Source organism: Dama dama, chromosome 20 (genome assembly GCF_033118175.1).
Source record: "Dama dama isolate Ldn47 chromosome 20, ASM3311817v1, whole genome shotgun sequence".
Lineage (NCBI taxonomy): Eukaryota > Metazoa > Chordata > Mammalia > Artiodactyla > Cervidae > Dama > Dama dama.
Genome location: NC_083700.1, coordinates 51,964,551 through 51,989,438, shown reverse-complemented (window position 1 = coordinate 51,989,438; position 24,888 = coordinate 51,964,551). Strand labels below are relative to the sequence as shown.

The window sequence follows — 24,888 nt, the reverse complement described above, 5'->3', positions numbered from 1 at the left end:
ATTGGTAACAGTGTCACTTGAGTCAGGGAGCTCCAACACCAGCCCCAATAAGATGATTAAGGAGTAGTATGGTTTCCTCAGTAACTTTTCATTCATGTGGCACTTACAACTCTAGATGTCAAAGGTACCTTAGCTATTTTCGAGTACCACAGAGTGGACTGAGAAGGAAGTCTGACTGTAAGATTTACAGAAAGCTTTACTGTGAAGCTTCAAAATAATGTAATTCATGACTCACTTCTACCATTGATTTTTTTTAATATCAGAGGAGAAAAAATATCTAATGATCAGGAGGTGCTCTGTATGTTTTTTCATTTGGCCCATTTTCCTTGGGCACAGACCGAAATACTGCATTAGAATGTCTTAATGTGTTGACTGAAGTTTGCTTTTCTTTAGCTTCTTTCCTCTCCTTTTCCTACCCTTTTCTACAATGTCACACTGTCAGTGACATGTGATGTCAGCTATATCAGAATCGGCCAACGAATCTAATTCATTATTAACCCACAGCAATGGAGGAGAGCTGTGCTAACTCATAGCAATTAAGATGATTGCATCATACTGTCATTAACTGTTACTGTTGGGGAAAAATTCAGTGAAGAAATAAACCCGGAGTATGACCTTAGACATGTAGTATATAAAATTTGTTGACTTAGGGATGTGTTGATCAACTGGGATTGAGTTATCATATACACTAAAAAAACAACCAGCCAAAAACGAAAACCAACCAACAAACCAAACCTAAGAAGAAGACTTATTAGGACCACGGTAATGACTTATTTAAACTTAAATTCTCTCCCAGTGATAAACGAGAGGAACTAAGAATTTCATATAGTCTAAATATGTGTGAGCATTTCCAAATGCTTGGCCACCTTGAGTCAAACAATAATAATCTTAATTCATCTTAACAGACTCCATAATGCCGCACCACAGAAAGCACCTCTCACCTACTTACTGAACACATGCATGTTAATCACTGGCAGAGGCCCTGAGACTGGACAATGACATTTTGTGTTACTAATGTTATTCAGCATTATGTAGCGGGAGGTACGTACACGCAAAAAGTTCATTCATTGTAAGTGGCAACGTGTTATTATGAACATTATCACTAATTTAGAAGGAATATTAACCATATCATGATTGGAATGACTGTGTCCTAAGAATTCATCTGCTTTCTCCCCTAATAGTCAGGGGAAGTTTTTGGCAAGTTGCCAGATGGTTTCTGCTTTTTAAATACACAGAGCAGAATTTATAAGTAAGTGTGAATATATTTTATGGGTAGGAACCCAAGCCATTTGGGTATTTTGGCACTGGGGAAGCGAATGCCCTTTTGCTTTACAAGAAATCTTTTACAGAGAGATTGAAGATAAGAGATACATGTATCCTGGGGTTACAAAGATATGCACAGGTCTGGGATTAAGATAGGAGGTGGGCCATGAACTGATATTTTAATAATATAGTTCTACTGTTTCAAAAATAAGCAAATGGAGACACTGTGGAACTGCTGTCAAATGTTTCCAGTCAGTTTTTCTATCAAATGGTAAGCAGTGTTTCTCAGTGTGTTATCAGTCTTTTTAACATCCAAAACAGTAAAATCCAAAATAAAACATGCCTCAAAACTATTTTTCTGATCTGAAGGTTGTGCTTACTGCTCCTAAGCATTAGTTCTGTTGACTTGTAAACATTTTCTGATTATAAAAGCCAGAACATAGAAGGAACTGGGTAATATTACTACAAAGAGCATCGTGAGGAAATCTGTTAAATATTAAAGTCTTGAGGACTCAAGTCACAGCTCTCAGATGGAGGAGAAGCCATATGCCAGGTCTGCTTTTAGAGCATTTGTCACAAGGTGGAAGGGAGAAGTTCTATTTGATAAGAACGATGATGGCTGTCATTAAGGACACAAACGGATGCTTCTGAACTTCTGTGCTCTGCATGCATTTGACACAGGATCACAGGTCTGATGGAGCAGTGAGCAATGATTCTGCACCTCTCTCCCCAACTTTGCTGACACTGATGTCAATCTGGTAGCTGGCAATTGGCTATGGTGGGACATTCACATTATAGAAATTGGCAAATGCTACAAATCAGACACCTGTGTACTCCTGCCTTCCCTAGCAACACACACACTCCTTGTGAGGAAAACCAGATATTTTAACTAGCACACCACTGCACAGGGCTAAAACTTTTTGAACATATTATTCTTATGTTGAATCTGTGATTCTATAGGCAGAGGGGGTATATGATTTTTAATGAGTTGTTTGGATGAAGTTCCAAAATTCTAATCTAAAATACCACAGATATGTTCCTGTATCCATACCAGCAGAAACAGTTCAATCTCAGTCAGGGCAATCTAGTTCTCAGGATTCTAGTTGCCCAGGACACAAGCCCTCAGTGTAATTCACCTGGCATTGGTCTACTGCCCTAGGATTCTCAGCGTCTCTAAGGTAGACAATCTTCTGGAAGTCGAAGGCTGTACTATGAACAACACTGACAGTTTGATTAAAAATATTCTCTTGATGCCAAATGTTTGTTTGAAAACTGTCTCTAGAAGGCTGTTCCACAAACTGTATACAGATCATAGCTGCTAATGAGACTCAGTTCAAAATTGTGTTAAATGACAAAGATAAAAATGCAAACTCCTATGCTATCCAAAAGCAGAATGTTTCCAGAGAGCTTAATTAGCTAAATGCTGTTATTATGTAGATCTATGAAAGTGTTAGTTGCTCAGTCGTGTCCAGTCGTGTCTGACTCTGTGACTTCATGGACTGTAGCCCGCCAGGTTTCTTTCCATGAAGTTCTCCAGGCAAGAATACTGGAGTGGGTTGCCATTCTCTTTTCCACGGGATCTTCCCGACCTGGAGATTGAAAACACATTTCTTGTATCTCCTGCATTCTCAAGTGGGTTCTTTACCACTAGGACTACCTGGGAAGTCTATGTCTCATTTGTGTGGCTTTGTATTTTTATGCTTTTATCTTCTGTTATTTGGTATTTGCATTGAGAAAGTCTCCAGTTCGGAGACTTCCTACTTCTTGCATTAATTCATCACATCTCTTTCCACCGGGCTACTTACATCATAAATGGTGTTTGGGGATAGACAGTAGATAGTAATAACTTTTTTGTTTTTAAGCCAAGTAGTAACTTTTGAAGAGACTTACACAGAATAAGATTCCTTCAGTACCCCACCTTCAATGATCAATATTCTTTCTTATTCTCTGCCCAAATCCTTCACGCTGAAGCTTATGCCCATCTCTTATTATTTGGAACTCAGGGGAGAAAAAGAGCAGTCAGCTCATCACTATCTTCCCTAGAGTGACCTTTAATATTCAGATGTGGTTTACATTCAAGACAGAAGCTTACAGTCCAGTATTAGACTGTCTGAATAGGTTTCATTCTTTAAAAATGTTAACATTGCTATTACCCAGCCTGGTGCTCTTTTAAATGAGTTTATGTATTAAGGATTTTTTCCCCTAGCCTAAGTTCAGTGTTTACCAGACTAGGAAGTCTAAGTGACTATGGACATTTGAAATGTAACATTATGAGGCTTATCTGCCACCTTCAACACCTCACTGCCCTTCAGGTCAATTCTTGAAACATGAAACATTATCAGTGCTGTAGCCCTGAAGAGGTCTAGCTTAAGTATGCTTTCCCAGGATTTTACATTATTTCTTACCTTATTAGTCACATGCTCTATTTCCACTGTAGTTTCTAATTAACAGTTTACATGAACTTTGCATTAATATTAATGTTTCTTCTTTCTCACATCATTTAAAATTTTTGCCCCTCATTTATAAGGATATGCTTTTCCTTCTTCTTTGAATTTCCTGTGTCTAAATAATGCTATTTTATTTCTTGTTGCATCTCAGTTCCTAAGTAAAGTTTCCTCATAATATTCCAACAAAGGGTTGTATTGGGGTAGCCAAAAAGTTCATTTGGGTTTTTCCGAAAGATGTTACAGAAATATTTGAGTGAACTTTTTGGCCAACTCTATAGTTTTATATAACTTTGTGAGGAAAAAATGGTTACTTTTTAGTTATTTTTAGTTCCAATTTCCCCATAATGCTCTTGCTTTAGCATTTATTTTGTCAGAGAAGACCATCAAAAAGTCTTGAGTGTTAACTAGGGATCCGTAGAGTTGGCGTGCTTTTTAAATAATAGAAGAGGCTATAATATAGTCTCCTTCCCTCCCAACAGTCAGTAAAAAAAAAAAAAATTTAGCAGTCTGAGGAATGCCAAAGATGTACTTAAAGAAAAAATACTTTCTGTAGGCAAATCATACTGTTTCTCCTGAAATGTGAAATATTTCCAAAGTAATACAGAATAAAAGAAGCCCAGTAAACTCTCTCAGAGACTGAAAAAACTGGATCTGATTACCTTTATTCTGGAACATGCCTGAAACTGAAGTTGAAAATATAAACTAAAAAGTCAAAAATTTTGAGCAATTTTTCTTGAGTGGTACTCATTTGGCACACTTTCTAGAAGCTGGTGACAGAGAACAGAAACTCTAATTTTTGGAACTTTCTGCTCAAACTATTGTATTGGAAGATCAGATTACCTAGTCACAAACTGATTGTTTTTCACTTGATATCTTACCATAGAGAATGAATTTTAAAGACACATCTAATTGGCTTCTCTATTTAAACTGAAATTTATATTTCATGAAATTGTGGCTTTGACAAAGTAAGCAAAATCAGTGTATGTTTATAGGCCTACCCAGAAGACTTGTTTTAATAATTTCCACAACATTGTTTACAGAATACAAAATGAGGGTCATGTCCAGCCTTTGTTATGAGAAGAGGATGTGCTCATGTTTAAGTAAATTTGGTGCATCCCACTGGATTACGTGTCATTCAGTGAAACGTGCTAGCTGAGTCAGGGGCCAGATGGTGGATGCAGAAGTCTTTTGCTAGACTACATCTCTATAGAAGATGATGTCACATTGGACTTGGTGACCAGGCTGACACTGAATGCAACTCAGTCACGGTATTTAAATCACATTAAGATTCTCTTTTATTTATGGCTCTCCTTGTGATTTTTGTCTGGCTTTATGTCTAATTGCTAGCCTCCATGTGGCGATATGATACATTATCAGTTCTGCCTTTTATCTTTGCCAAAATGAACTCTGCAAACCTTTCTGAGGTACAGAGGTTCCAGGGGAAAAAATCATTACATAAACCTACTACAGTTCAGCATAAAGTTAATTAAAATTAATTAAAAGGACACTACACTCTATAAGCTATTTTTCATATTCTTGATACTGTTCAGGCTATTTTATTAGTGTCAGCATGGATACTTTCTGTTTTAACTACAAAATTTTAGAGGTAGAACAAGAGATCATATAGTGACTAAAAACAATATGAATTCAGGGTCTTGTGTTTGCTAAAGTAGGGAAACACTCAGGTCTAAAAATCAAGTTACAATACTTGATTTGTACTTTTTTCACTACTCCCAACTTCCTTCCCCTACCAACCACTAACTTCAAATATGCCTTTGACATTGTCACCATCGTCATTTCACCATCATCAACTGACCACAGTGGGAAATACCATCCATTTTCTTTTATTTAGGCTATGGAGAAAGGTCCTCTGTCTTCACAGTATTGTTCTTTTTTATGGTCAGGGGAAAACTGTATTTATTCAGTAAAAGTAAACATTAACTGAAGTTATATTTGTCATCTGTTTCTAATAGTGTTACAGAATCAGAGAATTATGTGAAAATTAGTGGAAATGTGGAGAAACAGAGTTACTCTTGAAACTTGAGTTCTCTTTCTTCTTGCATCAGTTTTAACAATCCCGCCCCAGAATACCTCCCTTTCCCTCAGTCTGTAAGGAAGCAAAGTTTGTGTTTTTTTTCTTGTTGGCTCTTCAAGCATATCCACTGGATTGAGTTTGAAACTGCTCTAAACAAAGTCTCCTTCCTTACACTCCCTAATGCTAGTTTTACTCTCTGATTTTCACTTTCAGCAATTAGACTCTCTGACCTGTTCAGCCTCATCAAACCTCTTATTTTTTCTATGGATTCTACTCAATCCATAATTCATTTGGAGTATTTCTTAGTATAAATATGATTTTGTCCTCCTACACAGTATTGGCATCAACATGAAGGACCTGTTATAAGGATTAGTATTTACATTTCACACACATAAAAAGACCTTTCTTATATTAAGAAGTGGCAGCAGCCAACATAGATATAACTGGAGTCATTATAGTTGTATTTATGATCAAGCTGTATAAAGTCAAAGCTTAGGCCAAAATACTTTATTTACTAAAAGTGATTAGGACAAAGCTCTAAGACAGATGTCTAGTATAAAAGATCAACTCACCCCAAAGCATACAGTATTTAAAACTTCTAAGTCAAATCTCTATCAAGTTATACATTTTCTTTAGAACTACAGAGGTAAATGTTTCAGATACTATCCCTAAAGGATCAATGGGATTTGTTCATCAAGTTTAGGCCAGTGTGGCAAAACTATTCAGCTCTATGTTTTCTAAGAAATAAAACTTCCACAGTGAACAGACATCACTTGGGAAATGATTACATTTTCTCCCTAGGGTCTGTGGCTGACTCCGCAACCTGTATCACTCAGGAAAAACGGGAAAAGTCAATCATAAGGATGGCTTCCCCTTGCCAGTAACTGTTTAGCAAAGGGCATGTGACCTTGGCCATTTCTGTCAAGGAGAATGAGGTTAGTCAGCCAGAGTGTTTCTGATGTTCCTTTGCTCTTAACTTAAAAACTTAACTGCTCTTGAGGCTTTAGTATTTAAAAATTTCTAAATCAGCAGTTATTTACAAAATATCCATACTAAATATTTACCTAAATTCTTCCCTCTCAAAGATTACATAAGACGTAACAAATAAATAATGGATTACAAGTGATTATCTGAGCATGAAGTTCTGCAGAGAGGACAACTCAAACAAAGAAATCAGGATCAGAAAGTCTTTTCTACAACTCCCTTTCCCTGAACCCAACTCTGGTTCCTGTTTGGCATACTATGAACTTCTACCAGAGAGAGGCAGCCTTGAGCCCTTTATCAACAAACTCGGGTGCAGTGTAAAAGAGAAATGCAAAGCAAAAAGAAATTTTAAAAAGGGTTAAAGCCTCAAGATCACAAGAGAGTGAGAATCCTCAGCCTAAAAACAATTAACTTTAAAACTTAAGGTTACATGAAAAACTCTACCTTAAAACACCACAGCCCAGCAGCCTCAACCTATTACCACCACCACTGAGGAAGAATGAGGACTGAGGGAGGTTATGGTCATTCTTGGAAACTGGAGTATGATGCTAATGTGTCTGACAACTGGGATTTAGAATATACTTTGGTTTGGTCTTAATAGTTAAAAGAGCACAGGCTCTGATGCCAGACTGCCTGGAACTCAATTCTAGCTTCACTACTTGCCAGCTGTTGGGAGACTGAGCTCTTCATGCTTTCTTTTCATTGTAGAAGATGATATTCTCTACTTCATTTTCTACTTGCTATGACAATAAAATAAGATTAATATATGTAAAATATTTGGAACAGTGCCTGGCACATAGCAAGTGCATGATAAATGTTATCTATTATTGTAAATGTTATCATGATTATTATATCTGGCTCTGACAAGGAGTTTTGCTTTAAAAGGAAAAGTAGAAATGGCTAGTGGCCAAAAGAGGGTTTTTTAAAAGATAGGGAGAAAAAAACATGAAGTGTGGAAAGTTGGTTTAATTAGGGTTAGGATTTTGCCAAAAGAATATACAAAGTGAGAGAGGGACAAGGGATGAATGATTACAACAGTGATCTTGATAAAGGACTGAGGAATAAAATCTGGGTAAGCAGTAAGGGTAACAAGAGGGGTAGTAGATGGAGAGACTGAGAATCAAATAAAAAGGTGGTAAAACCAGCAGATTTTAGGCCCTGGTGCGGTTGAGGTATTACAGAGTCAGAGTTCATGAGAGAATAAATTGGAAGGCAAGAAATGGTAATTCAGAGAGTAGGAATATTGATACCAATTGCAGGCAGTTGGTGAAGAATCCGCCTGCAATGTAGGAGACCCCCGTTCGATTCCTGGGTTGGGAAGATCCGCTGGAGAAGGGAGAGACTATCCACTCCAGTATGCTTGGGCTTCCCCTGTGGCTCAGCTGGTAAAGAATCCGCCTGCAATGTGGGAGACCTGGGTTCAATCCCTAGGTTGGGAAGATCCCCTGGAGAAGGGAAAGGCTACCCAATCCAGTATTCTGGCATGAAAATTCCATGGACTGTGTAGCCCATGGGGTCGCAAAGAGTCAGACACAACTGAGAGACTCTCTTCACTTTCAGGAATACTGAAACAGAAAAAAAAAATAGGGCTGCAGTTATGGACACAGAAAAGTTTAGGGCATGATCATGTAAGTGTGAGACTGAAATAGCAAAGGATAACTCGTTTCAGAGATCTTATAATCTTACATGCCTAATCGTGGCATAGAAGGGTCCTACATGACCCCAGATCGCCATTATTTCTCTAACGTCATCTCCTACTTCCCACTTGCTTTTGTCCAAGCATCACTGGCCTTGCTGCATTCCTGCAGCACACTGGACGTGCTCTCAGTCTTTGCGCCTGTTTCTCCCTCAGCCCATACACTTTCCCTGCCTCCCTCATCTTCAGCAATTTGCTCTAATGTCACCTTCTCATGGACAATGAGTGTTGCAGAGACTGACCTGCAGCTAAAAACCTTCAAGACTATGGCATACTGGGGGACTGGTAACTGCGACGAGGAGGAGGAGTGAGTAGTACAGTCTGATAGCATGAGCTTCACAGCTAGGGATTTTTAGAGAGGGAGAAAAGTCTAGAAGTAGCAATGAAGAACAAAGGGTATCAGACCTTTCTTTCCTCTGAAGAGTTAGATAAAATACGAAGTTTATTGGAAGATCTTTTATAAGGTGAGCCCTGACTGAATCTATTCACTTCTTCAGTATATACTGCATTTTGTTTATGTTTTTTAATTCAGTAGACCATCCAGAAAATGGGTCATGAGGATAAAATAAAACTTACTGTTGTGCCAATGTTACCATTTAGAACCCTTTGATTTTACCAGTAACAGTGTGAGGCACTGATTTGTGCACTCTGTCACATAGCAGACTGTGCACTCTGCTAGAGCTCCTAATAACCAATTCACACAGCCATACTGGCTTTAGTCCCATGGATAAAGCATCGCCTGTTGTGTGAGAAGAGGAAATATAATAGTACCTGATGTCTAATAGAGAAAACTTATGTTCAGAATTATATATGCGAGAACATAAGTTTTTCCCATCTTCTCAGTGAACAGCCTTAACTCCTTTTTGTACTGGCCTCTGGGTGAGAAGTGGTCTCATGATCTATGGATCTTCCAAAGGTCTTGAAAATACTATATAAAATAATAGCACAGGTCTTGAAAAACCATGTTCACATAATATTTTTCACCTTTGGTAAATAATGTTCCAGTTCTGAAATGGCCCCAACAGGTATTTCAAATTAGCAGCTTGGTCACTTGAGCAAAGAGAAATGAGTAACAATAAATGTCACCCCCTTATAACAATCAAATAAAAAATTAAAAAGCAGAATACAAAATGCTAATCACACATAAAAAATTTACTCATTTTAATCATCTATGCCTTACATTAACTTCTAAAAAAATGTTTTCATTCCGTATCTATTTCCATTTATCTTCATGAAGCATATATGTATCTAGTGACTGCAGTGTATAGAAAGCACTGTTCCCCTATTCTGGAAGAACGGACTTATTCATTATACACAGAAGAGAAAGATTTGAGGGAGCTAAAGAGAACAGTTTTCTGAAGCAGAAGTACCATGTCTTGTAATATGATTTCATAACGGTTTAGGGAAGTAACATTTCAGTCCAATTTACATAAACTGTTCTATCAATCAAAAAGAGACTTTCATGTAGAACTCTCTCTTACAAACTATGTTATACTGAAAGTTTACCAGTGACAAAAAATTACTGGGGAAGAGATCTAAGGGAATCAAGAAAGTTATATATGCAATAATTTATGGATTAACTTCTGAAGTTTGGATCAAATATGTATTACAGGATCCTCTATTTCCTAAAAACTGACATTATGAAAAAATTTAAAGTACTGGAAAAGAAGAAAGTATATTTTGATTAATCATAAATGATGTGTAATTCCTGGAAAAAATACCAGAAGGTAAATGGAATCTGAAGCAGGAAATCTTAAACCAGACTATGCATGGGAAGAGAGTTACAAAAGGTGGCAAGGACTCCAGATGTTGGGCTCCTTTTAAGGGAGAGGCATGATATTGCTCTACAATACCAAAAAAGAAATAAAGTTTACACTTCTAGAAGACTTGATACTGGTCACAGTCTTTCTCTATAATCACTGGAAACAGGCTGAATTTATAGAACATTAGCTGAAAGACTAACAAGAAACATGAAATGTAAGTGAGCAAACAAGCAAAGAATTACCAAATATTTGAAGGAAACCAACACCACAAATGGGCATCAAACTCAACAGACAGAACTAAATCCCTAAGAAAACAATCAGTAGGGCGAAAAGAGTCTTATAAACGTGTACAATTAATATCCTTAGAAGGCAAAGAGGAAATCACAACCATGAGACAAATAGGCCTTTAAGAACAAATAAAGATCTTAGAAAGAAAAAATAAGTATAAAAACAAACACACCAAGACACCAAACCTTAAAACAACTCAACAGATAGGCCAAGTAGCAGAATGAACATAGCTTTATAGTCAGTGTGTTGGAAGAAGGAGCTAAGGAATTCTCCCAGGGCACAGTGTAAAAAATAAGGGGATGAAAAATGTAAAAGAAAAAGGAAGAAACACAGAAGACAGATTTTGAAGTTGTAATATCTGCCCTAAAGAAGTTAAATCATGACAAAAATATATAATATATGTAAAAAATTCTGTACCCCAAAAGCCAGGTATTATGCATTATTTTCAGACACAAGAGAAATTGGTTAAAAAGAAAATCAAAGTTCAAATGTACAATAATAAACAACAGGGATAACTTTATATACAGAGAAATACAGAGATAGGTAGATAGATAAAAAACCTTCAGCAAGTTTAATTAAGGAAAAACAAAAAAGTAGAAGTAAACACTGGAAATTCCCTGGAGGTCCACTGTTAGGAGGTGCTTTCACTGCTGTGGCCTTGTTTCATTTACTAGTCAGGGAACTAAGATCTCACAAGCTGTACTACATAGCAAAAAAGAAGAGTAAGTGTTAGGAATATGAGTAAACAATGACAGATATGGGGACTAAATAACTTGTAAGAAATACTGTTGTTGTTGTTGTTTAGTTGCTAAGTTGTGTCCAACCCTTCACGACCCCATGAACTACATAGCCCACCAGGCTCCTCTGTCTATGAGATTTTCTAGACAACAATACTGGAGTGGATGGCTATTTCCTTCTGTAGTGTATTTTCCCAATGCAAGGATCGAACTTGCTTTTCCTGCATTGGCAGACAGATTCTTTACTGCTGAGCCACCAGGGAAGCGCTGCAAGAAATATACTATGTACAAACTATTCCAAGTTTTTAGAAAATCTATAAGGAATGTATACACCTCTAAGAAAAATGTAACTAAAATTGGCTCAAAGGGAGAGAAAAAAACCTAACAACCTTTGATTATAAACAAAACGCTAAAAGGAGTCAAAATATCTCTCAAAAGTTAACAGCTCATATGAGTTTATGAATAAGTACTATCAAATTCTTAAGAAATCAATATTGTCTGTTATGAAAACTCTTTCAGAGCATAGGTAAATTTAAACTTCCCAACTCATTTTATGAGGTTAACATAACTTGGATACCAAATCCAGAAAAATACAGCAGAAGAAAAGTAAAGGCCAATATCACTAATACACATGAAACATTTCTTCAATGACATAAAAGCAAATCAAGTTCCTAGTATTAAGCAACATGTCATGACTAAGGAGAAATTTAAGGATGGTCCAGTGTTTAAAAGCCTATTAATAAATTTTACTGACATCAATAAATTAAAGAAAAATAAAGTCACATGAGTTTCCACATTTCAATGAAGGCAGAAGAAACAATTTGTTAAGAAAAAAAGTCCATTTTTTCTAAAAAATAAAAAAATAAAAAACACACATAAGAATTCCCTGGTGGTCCAGTGAATATGACACAGTTGCTTTCATTGCCTTGGCCTGGGTTGAATCCTGGTCAGGGAATTAAGATCCCTCAAGTCATGTGGCACAGTCAAAAATACAAACAAACAAAACCACATAAAAACTCTTATCCAATAAGAAACAAATTGTTTTTAACTCAATAAACTGTATCTACAAGAAACTTCCAGGAAAATTATACTTAATGATAAAAGAAAAGTATTCCAGTTATAATCAGGAATATGAGAGGAATGCCAGCTATTGCCATTAATGTTCATCATTTTGTACTGGAAATCCTTGACAAAGGATAAATATTTGAAAGCAAGAGATAAATGTCACAATTTGCAGATATTACAACTGGCAACTTAGAAATTGCAAGAGAATTATTTACAAAAATATTAGAGATCTATAACAGAATTGGGCAATGTGGAAAGATATGAATAAGACTGCCGTACATAGAATCAATAATTTCCCTTTACATCAGCAATTTCAATAAGAAAAATGTGAGAAAAATCCATTCACAGTAGCAACAAAAACAATATATAGAAATAAAATCTTTAACATACAATTCTTTACAAAGAAATGGTAAGACTACTGTAAGACATAAAAAAATGAAGATAACTGAAAAAAATATACCATGTTCTTTAAAAGGAAGTCTCATATTTTCCCATTTCCATAAATTCTTTCTACAAGGAGGAAAGGAGGGGAGAAAGGATAAATTGAGAGATTGAGATTAACATATATACCCTACTATATATAAAATAGATAACTAACAAAAACCTACTCTGAACTCTACTCAGTACTCTGTAATGACCTATATGTGAACAAAATCTAAAAATGAGTAGATACACGTATATGTATAATTGATTCATTTTGTTGTGCAGCAGAAACTAACACAACCATTGTAAATCAACTGTACTCTAATAAAAATTAATTAAAAATAAACTCAGTGCAGCTCTAGGTAAAATCTCAGGGTTCAAATAGAATTTGATGAGCTAATTCTAAAATACATCTGGAAAAGAAAAACTCGTAAGAATAGCCAAATTTTATTTTTAAGAGGAAAAAAGGGGAAAGGCACCTCTTAAGAAATTTAAATTTTCTTAAAATAATAGCTTACTCACTTAATCATTCAATGAATATTGACTGGATGCATAATATATATCAGGACTCTTCTAGGAAAGCAGAAGTGAACAAAACCTATAAAATACCTGCACTCAAAAACAAACTTATATTCTGATTCTGATAATGGTGGACTAAATAATCAGGATAAATTCTCTCTCACTGGGGTCAACTAAGAAAGTTGAGTAGAAAAAAAAAAATCATATAAACATTAGAGAAGTGTTGAGATAACAAAGAATTACCAAGCCAAACTCGAAGAGAAGACAAGAAAGTCAAGAGTATTACCCAATAATGAAACTTTTTATTCCTGCCCTGAAGATACATCCTATTGGAAGAGATAGTTATGAAACTAAGTCACACATTCAATGGCCTTGGGCTAGGGAAATTAAACGATATTCACAGGGTAAAAGGTGAAACCAGCAGTATGCAAACCTCTTCATAGCCTTCCCATGACACAGCTCTTACAATCTGACTTTGGGTCATCTGGATAGGCCAGAGAAATGCAAACCTTGAACCTGGACTAAGGTGTTCTAAACTGGCAGTATCTTGAGGCAGATGACAGAAGTAAATGAAAACCCTGTGAGGGACAATACTAGACTTCAACATAATTCTATAATAGTTTCCAAATATAATGTTCACCATGTTGTTAAACATAAAGGCACACAAGAAAACATGACACCATGAACAAGGAATAGAAAAGGCAACTGTCAATAAACTTGGATCCATAATTATTTTATGTTCTGGAATTATCAGAGGCAGAATATAAAAGCAATCATGTAGACCATATTCAAAGATAAAATATCCAAGTAGGATACTAGAAACAATAAAAAATCACATCTGAAAAAACCAACAGAAATTCTACATCTGAAAAAAAATCATAACCAAAATTAAGATCTCAGTGGATGAGATTTAACAGTAACTGAGAAAATCAGTAAGCTGGAAGATAAGTTAAAAGAAGAGATCTACAATATAACATCAAAAGATAAAGATAGAAAATAGGGAAGAGAAGGAAAAAAATCCAGAGGATGCAGTGAGAAGGATTTTACACACATTAACTGGAGTTCCAGAAGAATCAGGGAGCAAGAAAGTGAGGCAGAAAAAAATAAGTTTATTAGACAAGGTCTAGGAAATTTCCAGATGCCCAGCGGAGTTCCCAAACTTGACAATAACAAAAGGCATTCCCAACAGGACATTTCATAGTAAAAACTTTAGAAAACTAAAGATAAAGATCTTGAAAGCAGCTAAAAAAATATAGGACAGGTTATTTTAAAATGAGTAACAGATGAACTTGCAAGACTGAGGCAGAAAATAGTGGATGGTAACTTCAATATGCAGGGGGAAAATAACTGCCACTTTAGATAGAATGCTATAGCCAATAAAAATATTCTTCAAGAATTAAGAGAACACAGGCATCTTTAGATAAATAGGAACATTTGAGAAATTCAAAAGGATGTATCTAATTATAAGAACTGTTCATCAACAGTCACTATACTTACAAGTGTAAAAATAGACTGACAAAGTAGAAGATATCTACAACACATAATAATCTAAGAATTAATGGAATTCCTAAGTATCAATATGAAATAATACAGATAGTCCAACAGAAAAAAATGGGCAATTTGTCAATTTATTTCTCAGAAGAGGAAAAATAAACAAACATAAAAAAGGTTATTATTCAGTCCGATAGAAATTAGGGGAATGCAAATTAAATTCACAATGAAATATTATTAACACTCACCAACTGGCAAAAATTTAAGTCTGACAACTGTATCATTGAAGACAGGGAGGAACAAGAACTCTTATGAATTCCACATGAGAGTATAAATGTGTACAATCATCTTGGAAAACAGTTTGGCTTTGTCTAAGAGGCATATACTCTATGATCAAAAAACTACTCTTTGGCATATACCACCCTAGAGAAACCTGCAGATGTTTAAAAGACAGACAAGCTTCACAGCTCTTAAAAGTAAAAAAACATGCAAAGACAACCTTAATGTTTATCAATAATAAAATGAATAATTAAATGGTGTATATATAGATATGTAATAATATACAACAACAAATGAATAAACTACTGCTATGGGAAAAATAAGAGATGAAATCCAAAGATAACATTAACCAAAGGGAACGAGTCACAAAAGAATACATATGGTATTAATTCCATTTCTGTAAAAGAAAAAAACATGCAGAACTAAACTGCATTCCTAGAAGATCAAACTATATATTAGAAAAGTCAGAATAACAGGAATGGGAAGGGGTGAATTTAATTGGGGTGGAGAACTGGGAGTGCTGGCAATGTTCTACATTCTGCTCTTGTAGTGATTAAAATGGCTTTCCAGGTGGCTCTGTGGTAAAGAATCTGTATTTTTTTAAATGGTCATATGCTTAGAACTTTAGATCAAAAAGTAGTCTGGCAAGACATGTCAATGTATGGCAATACCACTACAATATTGTAAAGTAATTAGCCTCCAATTAAAATAAATAAATTTATATTAAAAAAAAAGAAAACCTGGCCTATTAGATTTATAGCTAAACTTTCCAAATTCTACTTAAAATGTGTAGTTGCATAGTCAACTTTGACTTGCAAGTTATACGAGGCATTGAAATATTCAAGAGAATTTAAGGTTCTGCATATTTATTAAGTTTATTGTATTTATAAAATATATTTATATACTTGAGAAGGTTTTAAATCAGGGTACTAAGATTCTCAAAACAGAACCAATATATTGACTTTACAAATGAAATTTAAAAAATTTTTTAAGTTTTAAGTTATAAACGGGACTAAACATTATCTAAAAGCTCCTTACTTAAAGTACGTGTTGAAATCTGTCAAACTCATCAGTAGAAAAATAAAATTTCAGAGGATGACCTTAATAGTCTAAGAAAGAACTAATTCTCTAGGTTTTATCTTTAAGAAATCAAATACTAGTTTTAAAAAACAAATAATCATCTGTTGTACCAATTTGTTCACAAGAGGCCAAACTCCACACTATCTCTTCTTTCTACCATATTAAAAAAAACCTATGTCAGAAGATTTTTGGGAATTCACCTAAATTATAATAAAAATATAAACCATTTGAAAGTTGACATGGCAACACATAATACTTTCAAAGTATTATATACTTTCTTCACTTCTGGAGGCGGGATGAGGGGGTGGTGGTGGCGGCTGTGGTGGCCCAATTTGAGTATCTGAGAAGTGCTGTGGAACTTACAGAAGAATGCATACTGATACACAAACAAGCTTTCGGAATAAATAATAATCAAAGATCTCTTGAAAGACTACGGAGTATAAGGGCGCTTATACTCCCTATTATACCACTGGTCTATTATAAAATCTGAGTTGAAGTAATTTTAAACACATCATCTAGTAGATAATATGCACATGTATTCTTATTATTTTAAATCAGAAAGTTAATGCCTTTGTGATAAAAAATTCACTTCCTTTGTTTTCATTTGTCACTTAAAGATGAACAAGATAGTACTTTTTACCAAAATAAGCAAAGTTTTAAAGACTACAATGGCAAGGACAAGAGGAATTGTAAGCCATACTCATAAGCTGCAGGCAGGAGCATAAAGTTATATGGCCCTTCTGTACAACAATTTGGAACATTCATATATAAAACCTCAAATGTGTGAGCCATATCCAACTCTTTAATCTATCAATTCTACTATTAGAAATTCATCCTAAAAATAATTTTGGATTTGTACAGTGTACAATGCACTATAGGAATGTTGATCAGAAGCATTCTTTATAATACCAAAATCCTAGAGACAACATAAAATGATCAACAATAGAGGTGCAATATGTGGTACGATGGTACATTATGCAAAAATTTAAAGCATACTTAAGAATAATACTTAGTGGTATGAAAATGCTTATGGATCTACAGCTAAGAGAATAAATGGTTAATTTCTACACAGCATGATCTCCTGTTTTTTTTTTAAAAGGAACAGTCTATAAAACAGAAAAACAAGACTAGACTAGAAATATGACAAATTTTTAATGTGGAGAATGTATAAAACTTTGTCTAAAACTTTAATAACAAGGAAAAACTGTAACATTAGATTATAACCACTCTGTTCATCTTGACTTCTGACTTAATTTAAGAATGAGGTATCAGCTAAGTTTTACTTATTATTGTTGTCTACCTAAGCAATTAAAAATATTCAATTATTTGTCATCAAAGTAATCAAGAAAGAACAATGTTGTACCTATGTCTATAATATAGGCTAAAGAACCAAGAAATCAGTTATGAGCTATTGACTAAACATCAGTAACTGGCCCTCAAAAAAACCCCACCAAATTCCCATTGTTGAAATAAATTGGATAACTACCTTCCATACCAGGGGTGAATGCTAATTATAGTTCATGGTTTGAAATATTATTGATGTTGACTAGTTTTTGTCTCATAGAAGTGTTATATCTAGTGTGATATAAAAATAAATATTTGGTCTTTGTCCCTGGTTCCTGGCACATATCGCCCAAAACTCTCAAGATCTCCAGGGTGATCAGTGTCTTTTAAATGGTAATGACACGAGAGGTGGCTGCGGGCCCCCAGATAGCTTTAGAATGGGAGTGGGTCACCAGAAAGACCAAGGCGTGATGATTAGAGGGTTGGAGTTTTCTGTCCCACCACCTCCCGAAACTACAACGGAGAGGAAAGGAGCTAGAGAGTAAGTTAATCACCAATGGCCAATTATTTAAGCAATAATGCCTATACCATGAAACCTCCACAATAACCCCCTAAGGGATGAGGTACTGGGTTGGTGAACACATCAAGGTGCTGAAGGGTGGTACACCAGAAAGTGCATAGAAGCTCCATGCCACATTCCTTCCTAGCATACCCTGCCCTATGCGGTTCTTCCATTTCACTGTTCCTGGGTTATGTTCTTTATAATAAACTGGTAATGTCAAGTATTTTTCTGAGTTCTGTGAGCCATTTAAGCAAATTATCAAACCTGAAGAGTCAGTCATGGCAACCTTTGATTTACAGCCAGTCGTCTCAAGTATGGGTGACCCGATATTTGTGACTGGCATCCGAAATACGGGCAGTCTTTTGGGACTGACCCCTTTAACCCATGGAGTCTGACATTAACTCCATGTAATTAATGTCAGAATTGACTTAAACTGTTGGACACTCAACTATTGTCTGGAGAATCAAAGAACTGGTTGGTGGAAAATGCTCAAGATCAAGTATCAAAGATTAGTCTATACAATGCAGCACTCATATTTCAAATAAACTTGGGAAAATGGGATAGTGGGATGGATACATTATAATAATTACATTTATAACTACATTGAAACAATAAGACAAGAGAAAGAAACATAACAAGCTGTTAAAAGTATCAGATCGGCCAAAAAGTTTGTTCTGGCTTTCTGTAAGATCTTATGGAATAATCCAAATGACCTTTTTGGTCAACCCAATAAATGTGTTTGAGTAGTACTACCACAAGTGATTTTACCCATTTTAAATTTTTTCATTTTCTAAATATTTCTAAAATGAGCAGGTATTACACTTTCTTAGTGAAGAAAAAAAAAATCAAAGCTATATTTTGAATCAGTATGTTTCAACTGTACAGTCCCTGAGAGGTTATATGTATGTCCTTAAAAAAATTTGTCTAATTAAATTGAAATCTAAAATAGAGGTATTAGCTATGCCATGGTTCTAATCTATTCTAAAGAAGCATAGTGGAAAATACTAATTTGAAGAGGTTAACTTTTTTTGTCTTGATGCTATTAAATAAATTAAAACTATTTAAAAAAAGAAAAAGAAGCTCAAATATCTTAGGCAATGATAAAATAACTGTAAAAGACAATTTGACAATACTGAATACTGAAGTAGCACATGTTTTAACATGAAAGTCTATCATATAACTTAAAACAACATTTTATAATTTTTTAGTGGAAGGCAAATGAAAATATATCATTAACTTTCTAGTTGCCAAATGAAAGATGAACTGTGCTCCCCAAGAAATTCAAAAATTTTTGTAACCCAAGTATCTTTATTATGAGAAATGTTCTTTGTTTAATTTACTTTTCAGGAATCCCTCTGGCTTACTGTTTCCAATTTGAATTACTTTATTTGATAATTTAATTCTTTCTTACATCCTGAAGAAACAATTGTTTTAAAAATAGTTTAATGTAAAAAATTTAATCTAAGTTTGCTTATGAAATCTGTGGTCAAACTACCTATTCTACTTGTATTCTTACAGCTTGACAGCTGGTTTAATAAAATTAAACAAAGAACTATAAAAATTAGAGTTGAAAGGGGCTCTGGTGATTGCAAGTCTTCCTGCCAGGATTCTTTTTTTACCACTTAATTTCTGAACACTATTTGCTATGCAGCAGTATGACTTCCAATTTAAAAAATATATTCTATTTGAATATAGAACATACTTATATCAATGAAACCTAACATGAGAATACTGGTAAACCCAGACTTGGTATATTTTCAGTCAAAAGTTAAGAAATTTGATGTTTTGGTTAGACTCATCATTATAGAGACATACACAGTTTGTATTACATCTTTGGAAAAATGAAAATAACTTTATACAAGTACAAATACTTTTTCCTATCTAGTACATACTCCAGAGATCGGGAGACCATTGGTTGGGAATGATTCATTTAATTCAATTTCCTAATTTTACATATCAAGTGTGTGAATAAGTAACCAGCTATGTATAAACAGCATAAATCAAATGAAACACAACCTCAAGTGGACACTTTCCACCACTGATAATGATAAGAATGTTTCACACTATAGACATTATAATTTTCTTAAGTCTTTTTTTATTTAGAGATTTTTCTGGTAAGGAGATATATCATAGGAAAGCAATTTCACTGGCAGTGAGGTATGTATATATACTCTACCAAAATACTCATTTTAACTGCTTTTAACTTTATTTACATACGAAGAAAAGTATCAATGCATATCCTTGTTTCAACTATAGTATTAGCCATACTACATGAAATAAAATGAAATGGTGCTTGCATACAAAAACTGTTATTTGTAAAGGAATCTGATTTCAGATTAAAAGAACTAATCTGTTTTTGGAAGGAATTTAAAAGGAGAATCACAATTTATCATGACCAAGACATCTGCACCATATTTTCCATTCCTCACAGCACATTTATTTCAGTAATTCCATTATGTCGGTTCTTAGCATGAGCATAGTGTTACACGATTTTCGTACATATAATCACATCCAAAACAAGTTCTAAAATTTAAATTGTAAACATTCTCATCATATATAGAAATATTTCAATTAGGTGTATTAAGTTTTGTTAACTGATCAAATTTGGAAGAGACTATAAATGAGAAAGCCTATTCTAAACCGTGTAGTGAGCATCATTTTATTAATTACATTTCTACAATGTTAAATAAAGAGGCAAACCTGTCCTGTAAGCATGTCAAATTTTAGGTAAAACATTAAAAAGAAACAAATCTGTTAACAAAAGGATGTCTTGCAATAAAGAATATTAGATTTTTTAAAATCTATTATGATACAAAAATGTAAAGGGTAAATAGCATCTTTGTTGACAAAGTAGGAGGTAGCATGGATGCACCACTTTATTGTCTGAGAAATGCAACTGGAGTAAAGAATATTTCCTTACCACAAATAATTTCCAGGACTATGTACATATTTCTTTTAGAAATACTTGTTTAAACAAATCTCCCTCCACTTTTTAGTATAAAAAAAAAAAAAACCGTTCCATGTGATTTTAAAAAAAACACTTACACGTCTAGATAGAATAGTACTCTGCCCTATTTGAGTGAACAGTCTCAAACTATGAAGTACATGATATTTAATGCCCTAAGTTGAGTAAATTTAGTTAGCAGTTCCTGGTATTATACAAAACACTAAATATATACAAACAAAATATAATATCTTATTTTTCAACGCAAGTCTTGTGGGGAATAAACAGAACCTTGATTCTGGTAACACTGCAGAAAACATAATTTTCCAATAAGTCTGTCTTTAAGTATCCATGTGCAACAGTTTATTAACGACTGCTTACACGCACTGGTCTTCACTGAGTGACCGGTTACTGACTAGACGTGGTAAGCCTTAGAGACGCCTCTCCCATCCTGTATAAAACACAGAGACTACTTACTGTTTGAAGCGCTCAATTTGCTCTGATGTCACTGCCATTCACTTTTCCCCGTTTTCCTGCTTTAGTATTTATAAATGGATAATTTAATGTGGCTTTGAAAAAAAAAAACAAAGAATTTCAAATTTACATCCAATTCAAATTTGCTATTTAAAAGGTTTTCTTCTTCTATGAAGCTGCTTCTGCCATTAGTAGAGAAAATGAAGTTTCTGTAATGGAGGCAGGCTTTTTGAGTAGTGATGTGACTTCCACCATGCCAGCTCCAGTCCGTGGAAGGTTAGCGTTTACAATGTGTCGTTGTAAGTGCTTAATCCAGTCTTCCTGAACAGACAACGGTCCACGAAAGACTAGGCCACAAAACCTAGAGAAGAGGTTGATAACAGTTCTCTTAACATAACCAATTCCCTTTATTTAACAGTTCTCTTACTTAACATAACCAATTCCCTTTATTTAAAACCAATTCCCCCCTCCCAAAAACCCCAATTCCCATAAAATTCATAAACACAAATGGCAAACTTTGTACTGAAGATAGTTCTTGACAACAGTTTCTAAATACCTGTGAGGTCAAAATGATTACACGTAATATCAAAACTGCCAATTCATACTAACTCCAGCAATACCTGCAGAGATGGGAACATTACTATGAAAATTAATTAAAAGGTCTTAATACCTACACATCTTGATTCCAAAATGCACTATTTTTTTTTTAAAAGAAAAAAATGCACTCCTCAATCTAGAATTCCTTAAATTGCGTGAGGATAAGTATGGAAGGAGGTGTGAATGAGTCTGTATATCTACACTCAGAAGTACGAGTGGAGAGAAAATATATTTCCAATAAGCAGGAACTCAAGACAATTTGAAAAACATCAAATTAAAGCAAACAAAGAACATGAATAAAACACAACAACAAAAAAAGCCACTTTTACAAATCACAATATCATAGAGGCCCTTAGCTAATATAAAAAACTTGATTAGTTGTGGAAGTACAGCATATTATGAGCCATGTAAGATTTTAAGTCTGTCTCTGAAAGTTCATTTGTAACTTGATTTTTGAGAATGCATCTTCAGTCACAAATTAAAAATCTCAAATAAAATAACTAGTACATCTCAAAGCAAAATCTGAAGAAACTGAGCAGATTTGGTAATATAGGCATATACCTGCATCGGAGAATGTAAACCTCGTCAGCACCATGAGGTAATGTTAGAAGTTTCTTCTTGCTTCCGGATCTTGACCTTGATTTCTTTTGCTTACAATCTAAGGCTAAAAAGGGGAAGAAAAAGACTTAACATTTCTTATATATTCTAAGTATACATACATACAGATACTTCTTGGGAGGTCAGACCATCTAAATCAAGTTAGAAAATGTCTGCATTCATTTATATTCCCTGAAGCATGCACTAACTTGCAGCTGGTTTTCTAATAGCAGTAATATTTTCAGCATATACTCTCCTTGTACTCATTTTTCAAATAACGCTTTACCATACCAAATCAGAACTGAGAAGATAAAACTAAAATAACTTGAAATTACTAAAGTGGTCAATTACCACAGCAATGGCAAGCTTTTCTCTTACAATCATATATACATTATTTTAACATCTGGTTAAATCTTACTTCCAGGAAAACTAGAACATCTTATATAAGATCATCAAGTTTGTATTTGATTACTTCTCCATTAATCAGATTTCACATACTTTGAAAACTTAGTAAAAAGTTCAATGCAAATTCATTTTGAATTTTACAATAATAAATAGCTCTTAAAATTATAAGCTAGCCCTACATTTGAAAGGACAAAGAATGCTGAACTTTCATTTTTAAACTCAATCTGTATTGTATATACAAGCATATGTTCTATTTTTCTAGAAAAATATAGATCCAGATTATCTCACGTAAGTTAACAAATGGAGCACAAGTTAAATGATGACTATTTGTTACATTTTCATTTTATATTTTCTATTTAAAAAATGTGATTCAAAAGGGGAAAAAAAAAGATTTTTATGTTAAAGTGCATCAAAATTCTAGTGCTAACTGTTCTTGAAATTTCTGTTGACTTCTCCTTTAATCATTTATTTTTAAAAATCTAATTTAATAAAGAAAAAAGATTTTTTTATAGGTAGGAACAGATGGGACATTACATTTTATTCTTTAAATACAACTACACCATTCCTTTGGACAAAGTGATGATAGTATTCCAGGGTGCTGCTGGTCAATTAGCAGGAAGAGATGGTAAGAATTTATCTCTAGGGGCCCAAGGGGGAAGGGAAACAAATGTAACAGAAGAGTTGTCCAAATGAATTTTCTTCTGTTAACCTGTCATGTGAAATGCCCTGGAAAAATTCTAGGGAAGAGAGAATAGGAATTGGCTATTCAATGACTGTGTGAAATGAGTTTTCAAAGTCCAGGTTCCAAAAGAACAGATGCTACTATTACAAAACCAGTAAACAGACTACTGTTTCTTACAGTAGTCAAGTGGCAATGCTAACAGAAATGTCATATAGAAAATTAAAAACCATGAGAAACCTAAATCTCATTCAAGCCACTGTGTTTTGCTTCCTGTCACTTGCCTCTTTAAAAGAAAAATCTAGGTCTCAGTCTTTCTCTGTTTATCCTCAGAAGAAGAATCTAATAAGTAAAGAACTACAAGAATTCAAGTTAAGTATTTAAGAATGGCTGCTTCAAAGCTAAACAACCAAAATCTGGAACAGAAAAATCTTACAAGGTTCTCATTAGTTAGCTCACTCAAGAGCCTGGCAAATGGTAGGAACTCAATGAATACTTCTGCAATGAAAAATAAAGAAAAACCCAGTAATTTAACCTTTGACATTTAAACAGCATATGAACAGAAATTTGTTCTACCACTGTGTAATATACACTATAGTTCCTGTAGAACACTTCTGCATCATTTATTTAAACGAACATGTTGCTAGCAGTCACACTTTTCTTCACTTGCCAGTCTAGCTTTTATGTAGAAACTAGGTTCTTCACAACCAGTAGAAAGAATGAGGTAACACATACTCTCTAATCAGCACATTCTTCTTCTCAGTTGCTTTGGTGAGCAATTTGAATTTAGGTGAATTTCAAAGAAATTCATACACTACAAGAGTTTAAGGAACTCAAAAAGGGCTAAGCGCTACTAGATGTCAGCTCCTCTTTTCCTATCTATAAGGTAAACCACACACAATCCCTGTCTCTGTTACATGCAACAGGGGAACCACTTGGTACATTATGAGATTACAGATAGAATCTTTGATGAGCTTGCTGGGTTGTCAAAATTGCCACACTGTATTCAAATTTCTTCTAAAATGTAAATAAATTACTGTAGGATACAAATAAAATATATTGTAACAATCCTTTAAATATTTGTTCACAGAGTGCTAAAATGTTAGGTATGTAAAGCAAATTGAGGGAGAGGGACAGAGGGTGATGGGGAAGTATGCAAAAGAATGATTTACCAGTCAGTTATAAAACATTTAAGTTACATTTAGATGCTGTGATACTTTAAAAAAATGGAACTGGAAATATTTACTCAGAGGTGTAGAAATGTTTTTTACTTTAA

General features: G+C 34.3%; 1 protein-coding gene across 13 annotated transcripts in view; it reads right to left on the bottom strand.

Annotated features, from left to right (window-relative positions):
- Positions 1-19,988: 19,988 nt before the first annotated feature.
- Positions 19,989-24,888, bottom strand: part of ZNF644 (zinc finger protein 644) — a 103,334-nt gene continuing 98,434 nt past the window's right edge. For all 13 annotated transcript variants that reach the window (XM_061121408.1, XM_061121415.1, XM_061121416.1 and 10 more), the window contains 2 exons: positions 22,493-22,595; positions 19,989-21,695 (listed from right to left, as the gene is read on the bottom strand). In XM_061121408.1, coding sequence (XP_060977391.1) covers positions 21,503-21,695; positions 22,493-22,595 — 296 coding nt within the window. In that variant the 3' untranslated portion in view covers positions 19,989-21,502. The remainder of the gene's footprint in view (positions 21,696-22,492; positions 22,596-24,888) is intronic.